The sequence below is a fragment of the Eptatretus burgeri genome, chromosome 6 (assembly GCF_056783735.1).
Source record: "Eptatretus burgeri isolate ZD-2024b chromosome 6, Ebu_testis_v1, whole genome shotgun sequence".
Classification (NCBI taxonomy): domain Eukaryota; kingdom Metazoa; phylum Chordata; class Myxini; order Myxiniformes; family Myxinidae; genus Eptatretus; species Eptatretus burgeri.
Genome location: NC_140966.1, coordinates 19,774,281 through 19,794,280, shown reverse-complemented (window position 1 = coordinate 19,794,280; position 20,000 = coordinate 19,774,281). Strand labels below are relative to the sequence as shown.

At 41.4% G+C, this 20,000-nt stretch overlaps 1 protein-coding gene across 3 annotated transcripts in view; it reads right to left on the bottom strand.

The window, feature by feature from the left end:
• The window catches only part of CREB3L1 (cAMP responsive element binding protein 3 like 1), a 114,498-nt gene that overhangs the window by 68,533 nt on the left and 25,965 nt on the right, over positions 1 to 20,000 (bottom strand). For all 3 annotated transcript variants that reach the window (XM_085884232.1, XM_085884233.1, XM_085884234.1), the window contains exon 2: positions 13,324 to 13,513. In XM_085884232.1, coding sequence (XP_085740358.1) covers positions 13,324 to 13,513 — 190 coding nt within the window. The remainder of the gene's footprint in view (positions 1 to 13,323; positions 13,514 to 20,000) is intronic.

Here is a 20,000-nt window from a genome sequence, read left to right as displayed (position 1 = left end):
GGGTGGGGGTCCAGATCCCCAGGAACCTCCCCCCCCCTCCTTAAATTCACTTATGCATATATGGTTAATAATATTAGTGTTCTCTATATTCTCATAATGAATGTTTGTTGAACATTTGATAACAAAAGCTCAGCTTGTCCAAAAATTATCTGTTCCTGTGTGAGGTGTATCACATGGTTTCAGAAAAAGGGATTAATTAATCATTTGAAAGAAAGAACACTGTGATATGCAACTGCCAGCAATTTAACCACAAACTGCCATTAATCACTGTTCCTAAGAAGTTTTGCAACCCTCGACTCTGATTCAGCAACTTGACCAGACGGCATCAGCTCATGTGTCCTAAAAACCTATTCTGCTGCTCTTGCACATCCACTCTCTGTCCTTTTCACCCTATAATTTCCCCTCGGTCATCTTCCATCTGCTTGGAAGCAGCCTTGGATTTTTTTTAATGGAATTGAAGAACATTTTGTACCTGGGAGAATTCAAATTGACAATAAAGCACAAATTGCCATGAATCACTGTTCTCAACAGTTTTCCTATTGAAAGCAGGAGGGTCACTTATTTCATGGAATTGAAGAACATTTTGTACCTGGGAGAATTCAGTCACAATTAACTTCAATAATAAAGATTGGTTACAGATTAAACGATAACAGGCACTCGGGAGAGCACATACCTCCACCAGACTGAACAGGTAACGTTTTGTATCCCACTGTTAGGCCGGATCTGGATCCAGACCTGAACCAAAATCTCATTGGATTGTTATTGTCACATGCCACACTCGCCACCAAGTTTTGTTACAAGTCTTCTACAATGTTTTGAAATATCATGCTATATATCGTTTATGGCCCATCTCTAAATGGTGAAAAATCCATTAAAAAAACTTTCAAAAAAAGTTCTCATATCCTGATCCGGATGTGGATGTTCATCAAACTCAAATTCTTCCTTGATACACACCCGACCTGCCCAACAAGTTTCATCTGATTCATAACCCTTTGTAATAAAACATCGACGATTGGCTAATGAGTCCCTCACGACATATTTTTGTATAGATTATAATGATACAGATGCATAGTCTTATCTGTTTGCAAAAGTTGCCAATGAAACTCTTGTCTGAGAATAGAGAGTAAAAAATTAGGTGTGAGGCCCCAACCTCGTCCTCCCGCCGCAGGTTTATTCCAAGTCCATATTACTGTACATTGTACCTTTTGAAATAAAAGGGAAAAAAGGAATGAAACATTGTGTCTCGTATACAGTTTACAATATGCATGCAAATATTCCTGTCCATTTCTTGAGGATTAGCCATAAACCATAAAGTCCCTGTTGTGTCCATCTTATTTACCCTGTGTACCATGCCCTATCCCTCTCCCTTCCACAGATCTCCTCATGTGTCTGTTCCCCACTGTTATTTTTCCTTTCCTCTCCCTCCCCTCTTGTCTCCTGCTCCCCTTGTTGTACGTTCTGTGTGTTAGCTCTCATATGAGCCTTGACAGCTTATGCAAAAAATTAAAAATTACAAAAAAAAAAAAAAGCAATACGACTCGTTTGGGTGGTTCACAATTATGCATTTAGCCTGGAGTGAAAGTGTGAGTTTGGCGTGTCACACGATGCATTTAATCTTTGAGCACGCAACTAAATATCCATTCCATAGATGCAATTCTCACACAGCTAAACCCTTTTGTGATGGCAACTACGTCTTCAGGCCTCTCCCAAAAAACTGGCAACTTCACCAATTAAAGGTCAAAAAAAGGATTATCAAACAAAAGGAGTAACCTTGGCAATTATGTCAATAAAAATTGGCAGCTCCATTAATAAAAGGACAAAACTGAAGGAAAGAGTTGATATTTTCAAAAAGTTCAAAATTCACATCCCAAAACTAAAAAAAAACAAAATAATAATCATAAGAACATAGTAATAATAATCATATTAATATTAAACTAGAGCAAAGTCGGTGTGCCATCGCAAACCCCCATGCTTCCCTCTTTAAAGCAAAGTTGAACGATTGTAAAAAGTTCCAAGAAGAATGACCCAACATCAAATTTTGAGTTAAAAAAACAAAACAAATCTCCTGTCCCCCATGTCCTTGGGCATGAACCGTGGATCAAATCACCCCCAAAAAATCATCACAAATGTTGATTTCATGTTGATTGCATAAACAGTTTCATTAAAAAGAAAAAGTTTAGAAATGTGCCCATAATTTCATATTTTGGCATTTGACCTTTTGACTCCACCCCTGGACTTCAGGGGGCAGGGCCAAAAATGATACTGCTCTCACTTTCTTGCCATGTGTTTATTAAAACTACCAAGTTTGGTGAATTATTACACAACTGTTTCAGCACAGATATCATGATGAACAGACTCGTTTTTTTTGGCCATTATTTAAACTTCGTTAATTATAATACAAACAGACAGACAGACAGACAGACAAACAGACAGACAGAGAGAGACAGAGCAAATTTTAAAAGCAGGGTTACAAAGATGAAGCTAAGAAAGACAGCTATTTATAACGATGGTGTTTCAAGAGATTTCAAATACAAAGGCGTTGACAAAACAAAACAAAAGGAATCGTTTACATCTATAGCACAGTGGCACACACGGTGAAATAATAGTCGGTACAAGTTTTCAGGGTTCTTTTGGTGGAGACAAGAGATGAAGATTGAAGTGGTGAAGGTGTTGCAGTGCATAAACAAGGATATACAAGGAACTTGAATGTACCAGGAGGCCATTTGCCCCATCATGCCTGTGCTCTATCAACACGACAATAATCCATTCCATCAGTCTTTTGACTTGATTTACTGCTGAAAAATGGAGACATTTTGGTACACACGATATTAGCAAAGGTTTTGTGACAAAAGTAATATAAAGGGCTCCAGATTCACAACTATTTCTGACTGGAGGGTGGGGGGGCATAGAGGGGCAAAGGGGCTGTCACACCTTGACGATTTAGCCAGCGTATGAAAAATGTTCATGTTCAGCAAGTTCTGTGGTCGTCCAGAAGACGTCAATCAAATACGTCTACATACGTCAATGTGCGTTGGAGATACGTTACAGATAGGCTCAAAGCACGATACTCATAGGTTAGAAATAAGTTTCGGGTACGCTAAACATTACCTCGACGTGTATCGACTTATGAGTAACTTACAAGTAACGTATGTCGAAGTGTGTCAACGATCGCATAACGTGCCTACAACTTATGGCCAGTGTATGCGGAGCGTGTGCGTCATACGTCGAAAAATTTTGAGCATGTTTAAAATTTGTCGACGAGCTCGGCATACTACGATGTATGCCAGCGTGCTCTTAACGTATACAAAACTTACCCATAACGTATTCGACGTGTGCCAGTGTATTCGGCAAATTTTTCATACGTCGGCATATGCTGGCTAAAACGTCAAGGTGTGACAGGGCATGACGGTGATGTTGACACTTTGATGTCTTGTGCGCTTAGGATTTGAATCGTCGAGCGGCACGCTTTTAATAGGCTACGCCACATGATCGTCGGCGATACGCTGCCGTGCTATGCATACGTTAGTCTATCGTTGGGCATACGTTGTGAACGCCAACAACATGCTAAGCATTCTTTGGTATAAGTTATCTATAAGTTATCGAAACGTTCTGTGTACGTTACTAATACGTTATGCATACGTCTAACTCGTTATTAATATACCAAAAACTTAAAAAAAAAAAACATCAATAGTCCAGCGTACGCCAGCGTTTTACATACATTTTGATAAGTTGCCATACGCTGGCTAAAACGTCAAGGTGTGACAGCCCCTTAACCAGGCGTTTCCCAGCTGGGTGAGCATTTCCTGGAGGTGGTTCTGGGAAATGTTGGACACTGAAAAGCTATGGAGTAATTGGCCTCACGGTGGTTACCTTTTGCCAGCAAGGAGCATTGCCTGACCCCACATCTCAATATACAGTTTATAGCAGGCTTTTGTAGCCTCAAAACAGCCTTCAAAGCCAACTTGTGGTCATTAAAAACCTTGCTCAGATCCTGAAGTACCGACATCCCCCACCAAAAAAAATGGGGGAGGGGGGGGCGTAGCACTCATAGCTCTCGTCGTAGCACTCATAGCTCTAAGTGCTTCGGTTCAACTGTGAAAGACTAATGTATGAACGCACAAACAAATGATCAAACACTTAAAATTATTTATAAGATTTAATATGAGGGCACCCTCATTTAAAACTTTGTGCCAAATTTTCATCAAACAGAGACGAGTCTCAGTACACGTGGTCAAATGAACAATTGTTGTAGCCATTCACATCATAGCAAACAATTAGCACTTCAGCCAAAAAAAAAAAAAACACAGCAAAGAAATAATTAAGATGGACAATCAAACCATTGGAGAGAAAAATTAATTCCTGCTTTACTCAATTCAAAGCAAAATTAAATAATTCTGCTGCAGTTAAGCCAGCTGTACAGAGAAGAACATGAACAGTGCCTAGTAGCTGCAAAGTTAAACCAGCACAAAGTTATATAATGCTCTGCCATCAATCAGCAATGCGACTGAAGCCAGAACAAAGTATATAATTCTGCATCTTCATGCTGGTACGGAGAGTTTCTGTGATATTAGCGATACCTACCCGTCACTTCGATGATGGATTTAATCAAAAGGCAACATATTGAACTTCAAAATCAGATTATGCCTAGTGTTGGCTTAATGGTTAGGGCGGCGGGCTTGGGATCCGAACGTCCTGAGTTCAAATCCCACTCAGATGTTGAATTAATACCGGGTGGGGTTGACTCAGCCGGTCATCCTTCCGAGATCGGCAAAATGAGTGCCAGCTTGCTCGTATCCTGTGTTGGAGTGGCGACCCGTCCAGGATTGTGCCCAATACCCAAGGAGACTGTCTCAGCAGCACCAACGCTCTGCACAGAGTATGGCCCCAGTGGGTGGTGGATGGATGGAAAATCAGATTGCATGTCTGTCTCTGAGTATCAATAAGGCTGTAAAATGAAATGAAACACGTGAAAAAAAAAAAAATTACCCCACGGACACAAAGCGAAAAGCGATTGCGTGCACGATATTTCAAAAGGTTATGGCCAAATTCAGATGAAACTTGGTGGACATGTTGGGTGTGCGACAAGGACAAATCGCTTAGATTTGGTGAAGTTCCGGATCTGAATGCAAGAATTTTTTTTTAATTTTCGAAGTGATTCTTCACCATTTAGAGATGGGAGCAAAAACGATATATCGCACGATATTTCAAAAACGTGGATGGATTCGGGTGAAAATTGGTGGACATGTTGGGTGTGTCGCAAGTCCACAACATTTTTGTTTTTAATAAAATAAAATAAAATTTAAATAAAATATACTTAATAAAATACTGCTTCTGAAAAAATAAAAAAATAAAAACTTGGTGGATAAGTTGGGTAGCTGACAAGAAAAAAATGATTCGATTATGATTAAGGTCTGGATGCAGTTCCAGCCCATCAGTGGGATAAAAAAAAATGTCAACAGTCTAACCGAGCTGGCGGAGGTATGCTCTCGACCGAGTGAGGTGTGGTGGTGGGAGGAAGTTTCTGTCATAATGCAATTTTGATACATGGACTTCTCCATGAACACATCTCCTTGTTATGACTTGACTCTGCTGTATCTGATCGAAAACAGGATTGGTCATGCAAAAGGTAACTGAAACAAAAGAAAACATAAATAAACACCGGTGACAGATAGGATTTTTGTTCTAATTGTGAAATATTTGTACAAACATCAAGTTTTGAAACTTAAACCAAGTGCTAGTTATGACTTCCCCTCTGTTCTAAACATTTTCTTATACATGGCAACAGCTTACACAACACTTTCCGAAAGGTATCTTGAATAACTCATGATTATCTGAATAACTGATGCTGGGGAGTTTCTCTGACATGCTCCCTGCGCTGTCTTCGGTGACTTTGTTTCAATGTGTGTGTGTCACAAATAAATAAGCGCTGCTCACTGATTTAATTATTGCTCCATTATTTTTGCACCCGAAAAAAATAAAAATATATATTAATAATGAAAAAATGTGTTTCTGGCAATACAAGGAAATTTTTTATTTCTTCCTAACCATATTATGAAGAAAATCTTGGCATGATCAAATGTTCTTTAAATTATAACATTCTCCCAAGGTTCGTCCAAATGCAAGTAAAGGGTACATTATAAAACTATCATGTGCACTCGGTGGGGCACATACCTCCTTCAGGATAAACAGTTCACGTTTTGTATCCCACTGATAGGCCGGATCTGGATCTCGACCTGAACCAAAATCGAATCGCCTTGTTCTGGTCACCAAACCAACTCATCCACCTAGTTTTGTCATAATTCATCCACTTTTGGAAATGTCATGCAACATATCGTTTCTCTCAAGGATGAAGAATCTCTTGCAAATTTAAAAACTCTCGTATCCGTATCCGGATTTGGATCCTCACCGAAATCGAATCAATTAGTCCTTGTCACACACCCAACATGTTCATCAAGTTTTGTCAGAATCCATCCCGAACCTTTTGAGATATCCTGCTATATATCGTTTTTGTCCATATCGCTCAATGGTGAAGAATCACTTGTTGAATTAAGACTAGAAGGGCACTCTTAGGCCTAAGTCACATTCGCCACGGCGGCCGTGGGGTCTCCAAAATCTACGGCCACTCGCAATTATACGGCGGCCACAGCATTTCCACGGTCAAACAATGTAGCAGTCACATATGTTTTTATTTTTCGGGGAGCCGCATGGCGTATTTAGAAATTGTGGAGACCGAAAACGTGGGGTTGCCGTACGGTCTTTGATTTGATGTCGCACGGTGACCTGAAGGGGGCCCTGCGGTGGCCATAGAATTTTCAAGGCAGACGCAAGGTAGCCTCAAGGTGTCTGCAAGGCGATCGCAGGGGGGCCCTAAGGCGAACGTGCGGCCAGACGGACGGTAACGAGTGGGTTCATTTTTTTTATTTTACCAGTTTTTTTTTAGGATTGTCGAATTGCTACGGCGAACGTAGAAATGAAAAAAGTTATAACTCCGAGTTATAATTCCACGGCGACCCCTACCGCCTGTAAAAGATAGCCAAATGGCGTAGGGCCACCCTGAGGCCACCGCAGAAACTCTGTGGCCGCCGCACGTTTCTGTCAATTCAGAGGGCGTACGGCCGCCGTATAGCAAATGTGACTTAGGCCTCAATGTTACAACATCACCAGATATGCCTCCGCCCACATTATTACATCATTAAACATAATTGTACAAAGTTTGATTTCAATCCCTGAACCCAGATTCAAAATATTAAATAATCATGTCCACCAGCCCATGCATCTGATCAGGTTGAAATTGAAAACATATATTCCCCATGAGGATTAGATCATGTCAATTCGATAGGTGTGACGTTTCACGTTGACTGATGAAGCGGTTCAAGAGAAATAATTTTTTTAAAAGATTTTCATTGAATCCAATATGGCTGCCATACATTGTGACCTATTAATTATTAATTTGTGAACACCCTGGTATCCACAAAGCTTGGGGAACATGCAGGTGCAGTTTCCCCTCGATCTGTTAACCGTTTGGGAGAAGATTTTTGAAGGATTTTATGTTAAAAAAAAAAAAAAATGGCTGCTGAACCACATGACCAATGACGTCAACAATTCCCGCCCACCACCCCACCCATTACAATTTAACCCTAGATGACCCGCAAAAATTTTCATACTGATCAGATAAAATGTTCGACATACGCAATTATGACATCGTATTGAAGCTACCTATGACATCACAAGTAAATAAATAAAATCACTTATTTCCAATGGCGAGTACTTCACATGTGCCGAGTTGTTTTTTTCCCATGAAGCGGCTTCGATGATAAAGATGTCCAAAGTTTTTCCTTTTTTCCAACATGGCTGGCACACCAACGTGACCTATGATGTCATAATTATCATCAAACCATTCCACATGAGTTGTTGTACCGATGGTGAAAATTTTGTCTCAATCGGATAAGCGGTTGCAGAGAAAACACAGAAAATTAGAACGGATGGACAGACGTAAGTGCGGACTGATAGATGGACAACCCAAAAACACAATGTTTGCAGCGACTTCATCAGCGGAGGAATAAAAATTATCGTATCTGGATTCAGATCCGGATCTTCCCCAAAATGGAATCATTTCGTCTGTCACATGCCCAACCTCTCCACCAAATTTGGTCTGAATCCATCCCAACTTTTTGAGATATCCTGCTATATATCGTTTTTGTCCATATCGCTCAATGGTGAAGAATCACTTGTTGAATTAAGACTAGAAGGGCACTCTTAGGCCTAAGTCACATTGGCCACGGCGGCCGTGGGGTCTCCAAAATCTACGGCCACTAGCAATTATACGGCGGCCACAGCATTTCCACGGTCAAACAATGTAGCAGTCACATATGTTTTTATTTTTCGGGGAGCCGCACGGCGTATTTAGAAATTGTGGAGACCGAAAACGTGGGGTTGCCGTACGGTCTTTGATTTGATGTCGCACGGTGACCTGAAGGGGGCCCTGCGGCGGCCATAGAATTTTCAAGGCAGACGCAAGGTAGCCTCGAGGTGTCTGCAAGGCGATCGCAGGGGGGCCCTAAGGCGAACGTGCGGCCAGACGGACGGTAACGAGTGGGTTCATTTTTTTTATTTTACCAGTTTTTTTTTCGGATTGTCGAATTGCTACGGCGAACGTAGAAATGAAAAAAGTTATAACTCCGTGTTATAATTCCATGGCGACCCCTACCGCCTGTAAAAGATAGCCAAATGGCGTAGGGCCACCCTGAGGCCACCGCAGAAACTCTGCGGCCGCCGCACGTTTCTGTCAATTCAGAGGGCGTACGGCCGCCGTATCCTCGCCGTAGAGCAAATGCGACTTAGGCCTCAATGTTACAACATCACCAGATATGCCTCCGCCCACATTATTACATCATTAAACATAATTGTACAAAGTTTGATTTCAATCCCTGAACCCAGATTCAAAATATTAAATAATCATGTCTACCAGCCCATGCATCTGATCAGGTTGAAATTGAAAACATATATTCCCCATGAGGATTAGATCATGTCAATTCGATAGGTGTGACATTTCACGTTGACTGATGAAGCGGTTCAAGAGAAATAATTTTTTAAAAAGATTTTCATTGAATCCAATATGGCTGCCATATCATGTGACCTATTAATTATTAATTTGTGAACACCCTGGTATCCACAAAGCTTGGGGAACATGCAGGTGCAGTTTCCCCTCGATCTGTTAACCGTTTGGGAGAAGAAGATTTTTGAAGGATTTTATGTTAAAAAAAAAAAATGGCTGCTGAACCACATGACCAATGACGTCAACAATTCCCGCCCACCACCCCCACCCCACCCCCCATTACAATTTAACCCTAGATGACCCGCAAAAATTTTCAGACTGATCAGATAAAATGTTCGACATACGCAATTATGACATCGTATTGAAGCTACCTATGACATCACAAGTAAATAAATAAAATCACTTATTTCCAATGGCGAGTACTTCACATGTGCCGAGTTGTTTTTTTCCCATGAAGCAGCTTCGATGATAAAGATGTCCAAAGTTTTTCCTTTTTTCCAACATGGCTGGCACACCAACGTGACCTATGATGTCATAATTATCATCAAACCATTCCACATGAGTTGTTGTACCGATGGTGAAAATTTTGTCTCAATCGGATAAGCGGTTGCAGAGAAAACACAGAAAATTAGAACGGATGGACAGACGTATATGCGGACTGATAGATGGACAACCCAAAAACACAATGTTTGCAGCGACTTCATCAGCGGAGGAATAAAAATTATCGTATCTGGATTCAGATCCGGATCTTCCCCAAAATGGAATCATTTCGTCTGTCACATGCCCAACCTCTCCACCAAATTTGGTCCGAATCCATCCCAACTTTTTGAGATATCCTGTTCACAGGCAGGCAGGGGTGAAAACATAACTTCCATCCACCTTCGGTGGCGGAGGTAATGATATTGACACAGGGATGGACGTGACAACAAAACCTGGACAGATCTGGCACACAAAGAGACAAATAGGGAAAGATACCTTCTCAGCACATGGCTGATCCCATTCATTGGCCAGCCGCTGTCTGGGTGGTACCAACTTCCAGACAGTCCTACCCTGTGAGGCGGCCCCTCGTAAAAGTGTTCTGCACTCAACCAGGGCTTCCACAGCCCACTATTACGCTTTGGCCTGCTGTCTTCTGGCTAAACGGCCCATGATGATTCCAATTAAATATCTTTTCGTGCCATGTGCCTTTTGTGACACAAGTCCTCCACCTGGCCTCACCTGTAGAGGAGGATTTACAAGATAAAACCTTACCCTAGTCTGCTCTACAAAGAATAGGTATTTCCCCCCTCAGTGAACATATTACACGACTTGCACCTGACTGATCCCTCATAAAGGAGCAAGTCTAACCTACTCAACACATGGTCCATACTATTCTTACCATATTTTAGCTTTGGATCCTCTCACCCCCTTTCCATGTAATAATATTTTAATGAAGTATTTTAGAAAACAAAGCATTAGTTTCTAATTATTTTTTTTATAAAGCATCACGTCCAGCTGTTTTGGATGATGTGGGATCTAAAGCTCTCAACATTATTCGCATCTCCTGGAATGAAGAAAAAACACAAGGCCTGTTGCTCTCACATCACAGGCAGGTCGATGGCCTTTGATTTATACTGCCTCTCCTCTGGTTTAGATCCCCTCTGCTCTATCAGCACTGACATCCAGGATGTCGGTGTTCTTATTCCAGTGCATCCCTTCCAGTTGTTTTAACAATTACCAAAATCCAGGTTCACCGCATCCCTCAACTCTTCTTCGTTTTCTTCATTTCTCCCGTCTCGAGAACAGCATTCCTGAGGGTGCTGAATCTCACTCTTCCCACCAGGGCTTCAAGTAGTCAGTGCACCGCTATCTCATGAAATCCCTCATCTCTACCCACAATCATTTTTTTTACCACCACTTACCCTGCCCAACCCCATTAATTTGATATTTATGTGCTGCAAATTGAGTTTCAAGTGTCACACTACAAATTGTAATGGAAAAAATAATATTGACACCCATTGCTCAACAAGAGGGGGAAAAAAAAACACACTGGCTGGCCTATAAATGGGAACATGCTAACACCGTAAAATGGATCCCATCACTAGTAATACTGAAGTGAAATGACACACGAGCTGCAATGCAAATCAATTTCGATCTGACCGTGTTTACACCGTCCGTTTCCACTGGCACACAATTTTGGATCAGATCAAATGCACCTTTCAGAAGGGGGTTAGTTTAACTCATAATAATGTGAATTAATGACTCTCTTCAAACCAGCATGAAAAGTATTCATGAAACTAAATAATACCATTCCTTTCGTGCCGTAAAGGCACATAGGGCTGCTGCCGAGGCAGTTTCATTGGCAAGGAGCGCAGTCCTGGACGTGTCGCCACTCCGACGCAGGTTACCCTGAATGGTTATTACCCCAGTACACTGGTACTCATTTCGCCAACATAAGAAGGATAACAGGCTGGGTCAATCCACCTGCTGTTAATTCAACGGTTGACAGAGACTCGAACTCAGGACCCTAAGCTCCCAAGTCAGCCACCTCAACCACGAAGCCATCACCCGGCTGTGTAACTAAAAGGGGTATGATAAAACGAGTTGCACCGTTATCTTCCCAACTCATGTGTTTGAAGCTGGTGCAGTCACAAAAATGCTGATTATAATGCTCCGTAAGATAAACTTGTACAATTTCCTTCGTAAAGCTGGTGGTCTGAGATTAACTGAATCATTTTAAGCTTTTAAAAGATTTACGGAAATGAGCATCCCCAGAAACACGGAATAAAACAGGCCTTTCATATTCTTTGCAAACGTATGCTCCAGAACATTTTTTTTTATTACTCTGCATTCCTAAATATATCATTAATAACTACAAAAAAAAAGGTTGCAGGCCACGGTCATGTTGTGCCAAAAGGTCTGCCCACAATTCCACTCTTCATATTGTAATCCCATAGAAGTGCAGTTTTTGAAAACCCAGATATCCGATTTACCCCAAAAGTCACCACGGCTGGATAAGGTTTTGCCAGGATCCCCAGTGTAGCATATCTGCCTCGCTGTGTGGGAAGGATCGTGACCTGATCCTTGAAAATGATTGCGAGATACATTCAGATTGAATGTAATGTTGCCATTTCATTTTGTGCCGAACATCAAATTCCAGGTGAGCCTGGCCCATTGTGGGGCCACAAATGAACGCATGGCAGCGTGATTGAATGGGGATGATCGGGAAAACTACAGTGAAAGTGTCGTCGATCTTTGGTGAAATAGCAGACAGCTGTACAGGTTCTAGAGGAGAATGCTATTTTAACTCATCCATACATCCAATGGGACCATACTCTGTGCAGAGCGTTGGTGCTGCCTAAGCAGTCTCCTTGGCTAATGGACACAATCCTGGACGGGTCACCACTCCGACACAGGATACCAGCAAGCTGGCACTTATTTTGCCGACCTCGGAAGGATGACAGGCAGAGTCAACCCCACCTGGTATTAATTCAACAGCGGATTGGGATTTGAACTCAGGATCCTGGGATCCCAAGCCCACCACGCAAACAATTAAGCCAACACCAGACATATAAGAACTCAAGTAATGGAATATTCAGCCAAATTGAAGGAAACAATAGGTATGTTCCCACCACACAAGTCTAAACTTTGTGATTTGTCTAAACATGAAACAATTTTGTTTTTGATGCAGTTTTGTGAATGTGAAATGACGAGGAGTAAATTTGATTTTTGTACCGTTTAAAATTAAAATTAATTAATGGGTTTGTGATGATCCTTTGAGGCATTTGAGCATGCAATTATCTAGCACCCCCAAATATCCATAAACGATACATCCAGAAATAATTAAATATTCTGGACAAGTGTTGTATGTATGCAGCAGATGTATTTGTTGGCCTTTGTTTCCGAAAAGGCCGTTCACATGAAACTTATGGACCACCCGGGCAATTTATTTACAGCAAGGAGGCTGCTGAACGGACATCCACCCCGATCTCGCAGATGGGACACCCACCCGGTTTAACACCGATCCATGCGTCGGCGCACATACTCATGCAATGCCGTGCAGGCAAACCACCAGGTTGGCAATTTATCGCCGGGTCGAGATTCAAACTCGGGCAGGTCAGAGGTGAGCATGGTGTATCACCGCGGCTCAGCAAATGTGCCTTTGCCCTCTCAAAAAGTGAAATAATTTTCCCTGTCCTTATTCCTCCTCCTCCACCATTTGCACAGAACATTTCTAAGCCCTTTTCACATTTAGAACAACTATCGTCATCTTCTTGCTTCAATCTTACCGTTTCCAAAATCGTCCAGTTTAAGAGGAACGAGAGGGGACTGTGGGGTCGAATAACTGTGCTCTGCTTGGATGTCTGGGGCTGCACAGAGGTCCACTTCCATCAGAATGCTCTTGTCGACAAGCAGCGGGTCATCGAAGAGAGACTTGAAAAGATCGTGAGAGAGCTCATCGAGACTCTCAGACAGGTGCTGTTTGGGGGCACAGAAGAAAAACTCAAATCAGGCAAAGTGTGGAAAATTAAATCGGTGCTCAGCAACGGCGGTGTTTACGGAACATCAATATACGTCATGTTCAATATGTTCTCACCGTATGTTCTTCAAAATGTTCATTTTCACATGATGGGAAATTACATTTCTTTGGACGAAATGGTAATTTAAAATATTTCCAGTTTTAGCGTCAACACAGGTGCGATGCGTACAGAACAATATGTATGACTGAGAAAAAAATATCTTACAGATAGCATTTATCAAACATTTTGCTGAAACAGATGATTGGCGACGAAACATTTTGTGGACACAGACATTTGCGAACATGCACCTGACTGAACATGAACTTTTACCGTGTTTACACCATTTCTAGAAATAATAATTAATTATTTTTTTTTAAAATACATATTGCTACGTAATTGCATGCACTATCGGGCCTGTGTCTGCCCACTGAACATGGATGGCTGCTTATAGTGTTGTAATCACAAATGTTGTAATCACCGCGGTGCTATGACCAATTGATGAGTTAAGGGGAAAAACGGGCACACCTGATTACGGAGTGGTGCGACTTATCGAGGAGTGAACATTACCGACATAGCTACAGCCACACAAGCCCTATTTATGATAGTGAATGCATACTTTTGTACCTCTGTGCCTGAGAGCAGGTTCAGTGCTGCCAAAGCATCCCCATGACAAGGACTATTCTAGGTGGTTTGCCTTTGCCTTCTCAGTAGTAATCAGGATACACACACACACACACACACACACACACACACACACACACACACACACACACACACACACACACACACACACACACACACACACACACACACACACCATGACTCCGATTTTACAACAAACAGGACAGACAAGGTGGAGTTTCATGCAATGTTTGGCATGAAAGCATTGGTCTCCTTTGGTGGCCTTCAAAGAGCCACCAAACCACCGACGTGCGCTCTTCAACATGGAAGATTGGTCAGATCTGAAATCTGCATCTCCCTTACAAGCTGGCCCATTAATCCATTGGCTGCTTGCATCAATATTTCCTGAAATTCCTTCCTCAACATGCTTTCCTTCCCTCACCAGTTCATCCAATCATTTACACCTCCACCTGTCCTATTCAACACCCCAACACAAGTGGTGAGACGATCCCACAATAAAACAAGTTGCATTTTCCAACTGGGAGGCAAACTCAACTGAGGAGTTAACCTAAAGCCCTTTCACATAACCCACAACCAGTGTGTATTAGTCCTTTGGTGATCCACAGCCCAACAGCAAGCATCTCTATGGTCAAAAATAATAATTAAAAAACTCAAATCTTGGTGCCAGCCAGTCTGTCTTGAGTAAACATTCTGCCTCTGCAGCTTAATTCACATATGATGGAGTAAGGTTGGACACTGCTCTCAAAAGAAAAGCTGCATATTTTGATGATGTCTTTACTTAAAATGCCAATGTCCCCTATCCCTCCCCTCCCCACCATAACAGATTTCATTCTGTGGCATCGGGACTGATCATCCACTCATTGAGACGTTCCTAGTCAATATGAAACACCTCCCAGGTGCAACTGGGCCTCATGGCATTGACGCTGCAATCCTCAAGAACTCTGCAATGGCTCAACCCTCTCCTCTTTTCTCAATCATCTCCAGGTCTTGGAAAATTGCAAATGCCATGCAGAGTCAGAAAATGGTTCCAAATCGGATCCACTCAACGGCACAGCGGTCATCATTGCCTCCATCATAAGCAAAGTGATAGAATCGACATCAGATGTTATCTATTCACAAACTCTCTAATCTATGATCATGTTTTACCTTGGATCATGTTGCATTTCATAAAACAATTGGATGGCTGCTCTCTCTCCATGAGAAATCAGGGATATCTCACTGGACATCTCTCAAGCTTTCTTTGCTGCCTGGTGCCCAGCTTTACTTTCTAAGCTATTTGCTAATGGAATTCAGGGGCCCCTCCTTGATTGGTTCTCAGATTTTCTGGCAATACAAAATTGGCCAATCTCACAGAACAATAGATCATCACTTCAAGAGAAAAGAGAACCCCGCAACGGATCGTTTGATGGGACAGGTCTGACCTTTTTATTTATTTATTTATTTATTTTCTTTTGTATCCCACCTCTTTGATGTGACAAAATTGGACAGTCACTGAGATGCAAGGCAAGCACCAATAGAATGTCAATTGCATCAACATTTTGTCAATGAGTCAGAATGAATACAAGTACAGAATGTTCAGGTCTGGCAGTTGTGGCTGTGAGATCTATTTGAATGGATTGAGAGTTATGGAGTTAACAATGAAAAAATGAAAAGTTAACCACAAAAACAAAAAACATCTAAAAGAACAGTCGTACTTTGTTCGGAAAGGTCAGAGGATCTCACACCTCCAACCTTTAAGAAAAAACGAAATTATAGGAGAGACAATGTAAAATTACAGCGACATAAAACCGAGCTGTACACTGTGCTCAAAGATATTTTTTCTGTCCAAGATGTAAATATACACAGATTCGTTTTTTTAATGTTTGTTTGTTTAAGATGCATCGTGCAGATGATTACAACACTACTTGGAAAGCACACACACACACACACACACACACACACACACACACACACACACACACACACACACACACACACACACACACACACACACACACACACACACACACACACACACACACACACACACACTACATAAAGAAAATATAATCATCCACCCTCAACCCCCGCAACAACACGAGCAAAATTTACATCAGTATTCTGAGAATGCCACATACGAGATTGCAAGAATTGTCCAATTTCCTTACAATACGTTTCCGTAGCTAAGAGAACTCAATTTCCTTTCCGATACACTGCATCCTTCCTCTCATTATATTGTACAATATAATTATTTATTATGCAATCTTTCTTGTGATTAAAAAGACAACTCAAACAAACTTGTACAGTGTATTCAGCTCACTTTGCATATTCTGCAATAAATTTTTTTTACACTATTTTATTGGAACGGCACCACCACACCCACAAAGCAGTTTAAAAACAAGAACAGCACTCGGTGGAGCGTTTACCTCTGCCAGGCGCAACAGTTTACATTTTGTATCCCACTGATAGGTTGGATCTGAATCCGTACCTTAACCAAAATCAAATCGGCTTGTTCTTGTCAGCTAACCAACTCATCCACAACTTTTTGAAATATCATCCGACAGTTTTTTTTTTCCAGAGATCCACAACATTTTGTCCGAATCTGTCCATAACATTTTGAGATATCCAGCTCAGAAATAAACAAACAGACGAGAATGAAAACATAACCTCAGCCCACCTTTGGTAATGGAGGTAATAATTTTTTTTTAACGAACGAAAATTGAACCAATTTAAAAGGTTATCTTGAAAACTGGAAAAAAAAAAATCATGCTTCAAATTCTATGAAATTAAAAAAAAAAAATATATATATATATATATATATATATATATATATATATATATATATATATATCAAAACTTGAATCGAGCAACATATGAAACATGTGGAAGACACATTTCCCTTCAAGGGCTCGGCTGCATCAATGAAAAACAGATGTGACATCTGCGCAATGCTGAAAAGGAAAAAAAAAAAATCATACAATACAGTACAATCACCACTGCACCACAACGACGGTGAACGTTCCCAAAGATACTGAACCTCGAAAAACAACAACCTCAAAAAAAAAACACCTACACTTCTGCAAGAATTAAATTTTAAAACAGATAACTGGAAAATTAATCTGACGTTCAGATGACACCATTGTCACACAAAAACTTGGATCTAGACTTAAACTGTATTTGACACCAGACCTGAACTTGTACGTTCTATCTAAGTACTGTTCCTATCATGCTAACTTGGCTTAAAGAGTATCTAACCTGGAAACTATAGGCTTAACTAACACCTTTGTTACATTTCATCCACGTGTGCTGTTGAAAATACGTCTGCAGACGCCATTATATACACAAAGATACACAAGGAACTTTGGCACGGGAGGAGGCCATTCGGCCCCATCATGCCTGCAATGCACCGACCCAAGTATTGTCACCCGTCCACATACAAGCTACTTTCCAGACATACATGCCCATAAGCAATTACCCCTCTATCTCCAAAGGTACCGATCTAAATGCCATTTTAACTTGTTCACCCCATCTGCTGCCACGACCCACCCTTCCAGGGAGACATTCCATGTATTAACCTCTCTCTGGCTAAAAGACCCCTGCCATAAAACTGTCCTCTCATCTTCTTTACCCTCAAGCTATGGCCCCTGATCCCAACATTGTCCATTCTGCTGAAAAACCCCACTGCGCCTATCTTGTGCACACATTGTCGTAAACGTCTCAATCAGATCTCCACGCAATCGCCTCCTTTCCGATGAATAAAGTCCTGTCTCCTTCAACTGCTCCCTGTAGCTTCGTTGAGCTAGCCCCGGAATCCATGTAGTAGCGCGATGGTGTATCGTCTCTATGGCAGCTATATCCTTCCTCAGATGTTGTGACCAAAACTTTACACAATATTCGAGATCAACATAAACAATAATAATGAGTACACGAAAGGGGGTAGGTGGGTTGCATGACTTCCCATATGTGTGGAGGAGTTGGAACACCCTGTGATTCCATATTTAATTGTTTACAAAGGCAAATGCCAAGTCTGCATTTGTATTTTATCAAAAAAAAATAAGTGTGAGGATGGATATTATTTATATATACTGTATTTAGGATTCGTTTAGTAGAGATATGGGTTGAGATGTCACATTAGCTGGTATTCCATCTAACCCACCTCCCATTTTATTACCTTTATTCCTTCCCGAGTCTTTTGGAAGCTCACCCACACCTCTCGGATGGCCGGCTCATTGGTCATGTGGGATCATGTGATGATTGTTCGTGCTTAGCAGTCAATTGAGCTGATAACCATTCGACATACTGTACTTGGAATCATGCCCCGTACGTACATGATAACTGAATGTGGACAGATACCGGAGGTGCCCTCTCACGCGTTTTCTCAGTGCACGCAACAGTGTACAAGGAATACAAGGAAATCTAACACAGATAGAGGCCATTAAGCCCATCATGCCTGCACGAACACTATACTAACCCATCTACACGAGATCCAAGGAAGAAAATGCAAATAAATAAATAAATAATATATTTTATTAAAACAAATTTTTTTTTTTAGTTTTTGTAGTTTTTTTTTTTTTCTTCTTTTTTTCTTTTTCTTCTTCCCCTCAGGGGAGGGGGCATGGGCTTGGTTAAAAACATACAGCATCAACCACACAACACCACTTGACAAGACCCCACCAAAAGCAATCCGTACACATGCACACAATCACCCAGCAATGGTCAAACTACCGAAAAGTCTTATCAACATCCCGATACCCCTCTATCTCCATAACTTCCAGGTACCCATCCAATTGGTTCACTAGTCAGTAAGTGACCACTATATTCGTTATTGGTGTGTGTCTGTCTGTCTGTCTGTCTGTCCCGAGCATACAGTAGCTCCGTGGGTTTTGAACCGATCCTGATAAAATTTGGGTGCGAGGTTTATATCATGATCGAGTTGTGTTTTCCTGAGAATGGGCGCGGTGCGCCCATTATGGGTGGAGTCACGCCCAAAAAACATGTGTTTTTAGGGGGTAGCCGGTTTCAATTTGCATCTTCTCCTTGGGGGTTTTGTCGAATCTGGCAGGGGTTTCAGTATTTGGTTAGCCCAATGGCAACTGCATAGCCCCACGGAGCTCGATTTTTCATTTTCATCCCAAGGTCAAGGTCACAAGGTCACGAACTTAGAAAATTGCGAATTTTGACATAAAAATCATACGACCGCCCAAACTTTGAGAGCTTGGATGACAATATTTTTATGCATAATCTTGACGTCATTCCCCACCTAAAGTCTTGAAACCTTTTTGCTCTATCTCGAACACCTTGCCCGTGGAGCCCCCTTCAAGTTTGTTTTTACGCTGATTTCATCAAAGTATGGATAATCCGATGAGTGAAATGCCAGATAGCCCATATGACGTTATATTGTTCCTGGAATATTCCAGAGGAAGTTTTGCACCAAAGGTCATAATCCTTGACCTTTGACCTTTAAAGTTCACAAAGGTCAAATTTTCAAAGTTGTGGGAATCGAACCGGGTTTTCGACCTTCTTCGACGAACTAACTCCATTAAGTTATAGCACGTATCCTGTTTCCTTATTTTAATGTCCACAACATTGTTTTGTGACCTTTAAAGGTTATGCAAAGGTCAAATTTTGAAAGTTGTTGAACGAAACCGGGTTTTCGACATTTTGCAGCTAATAACCTGTCACTCGTACCACATCATGTTGATCATTTTTATAACTTGGTCAAACATTATCACATTGTCTCATCCTCGACTTCTGAAACAATCTACATCGTCAAATACCGCTCGTGAACCATCGTCGTCTTCAGACTTTTATTTCATGTAAAATGT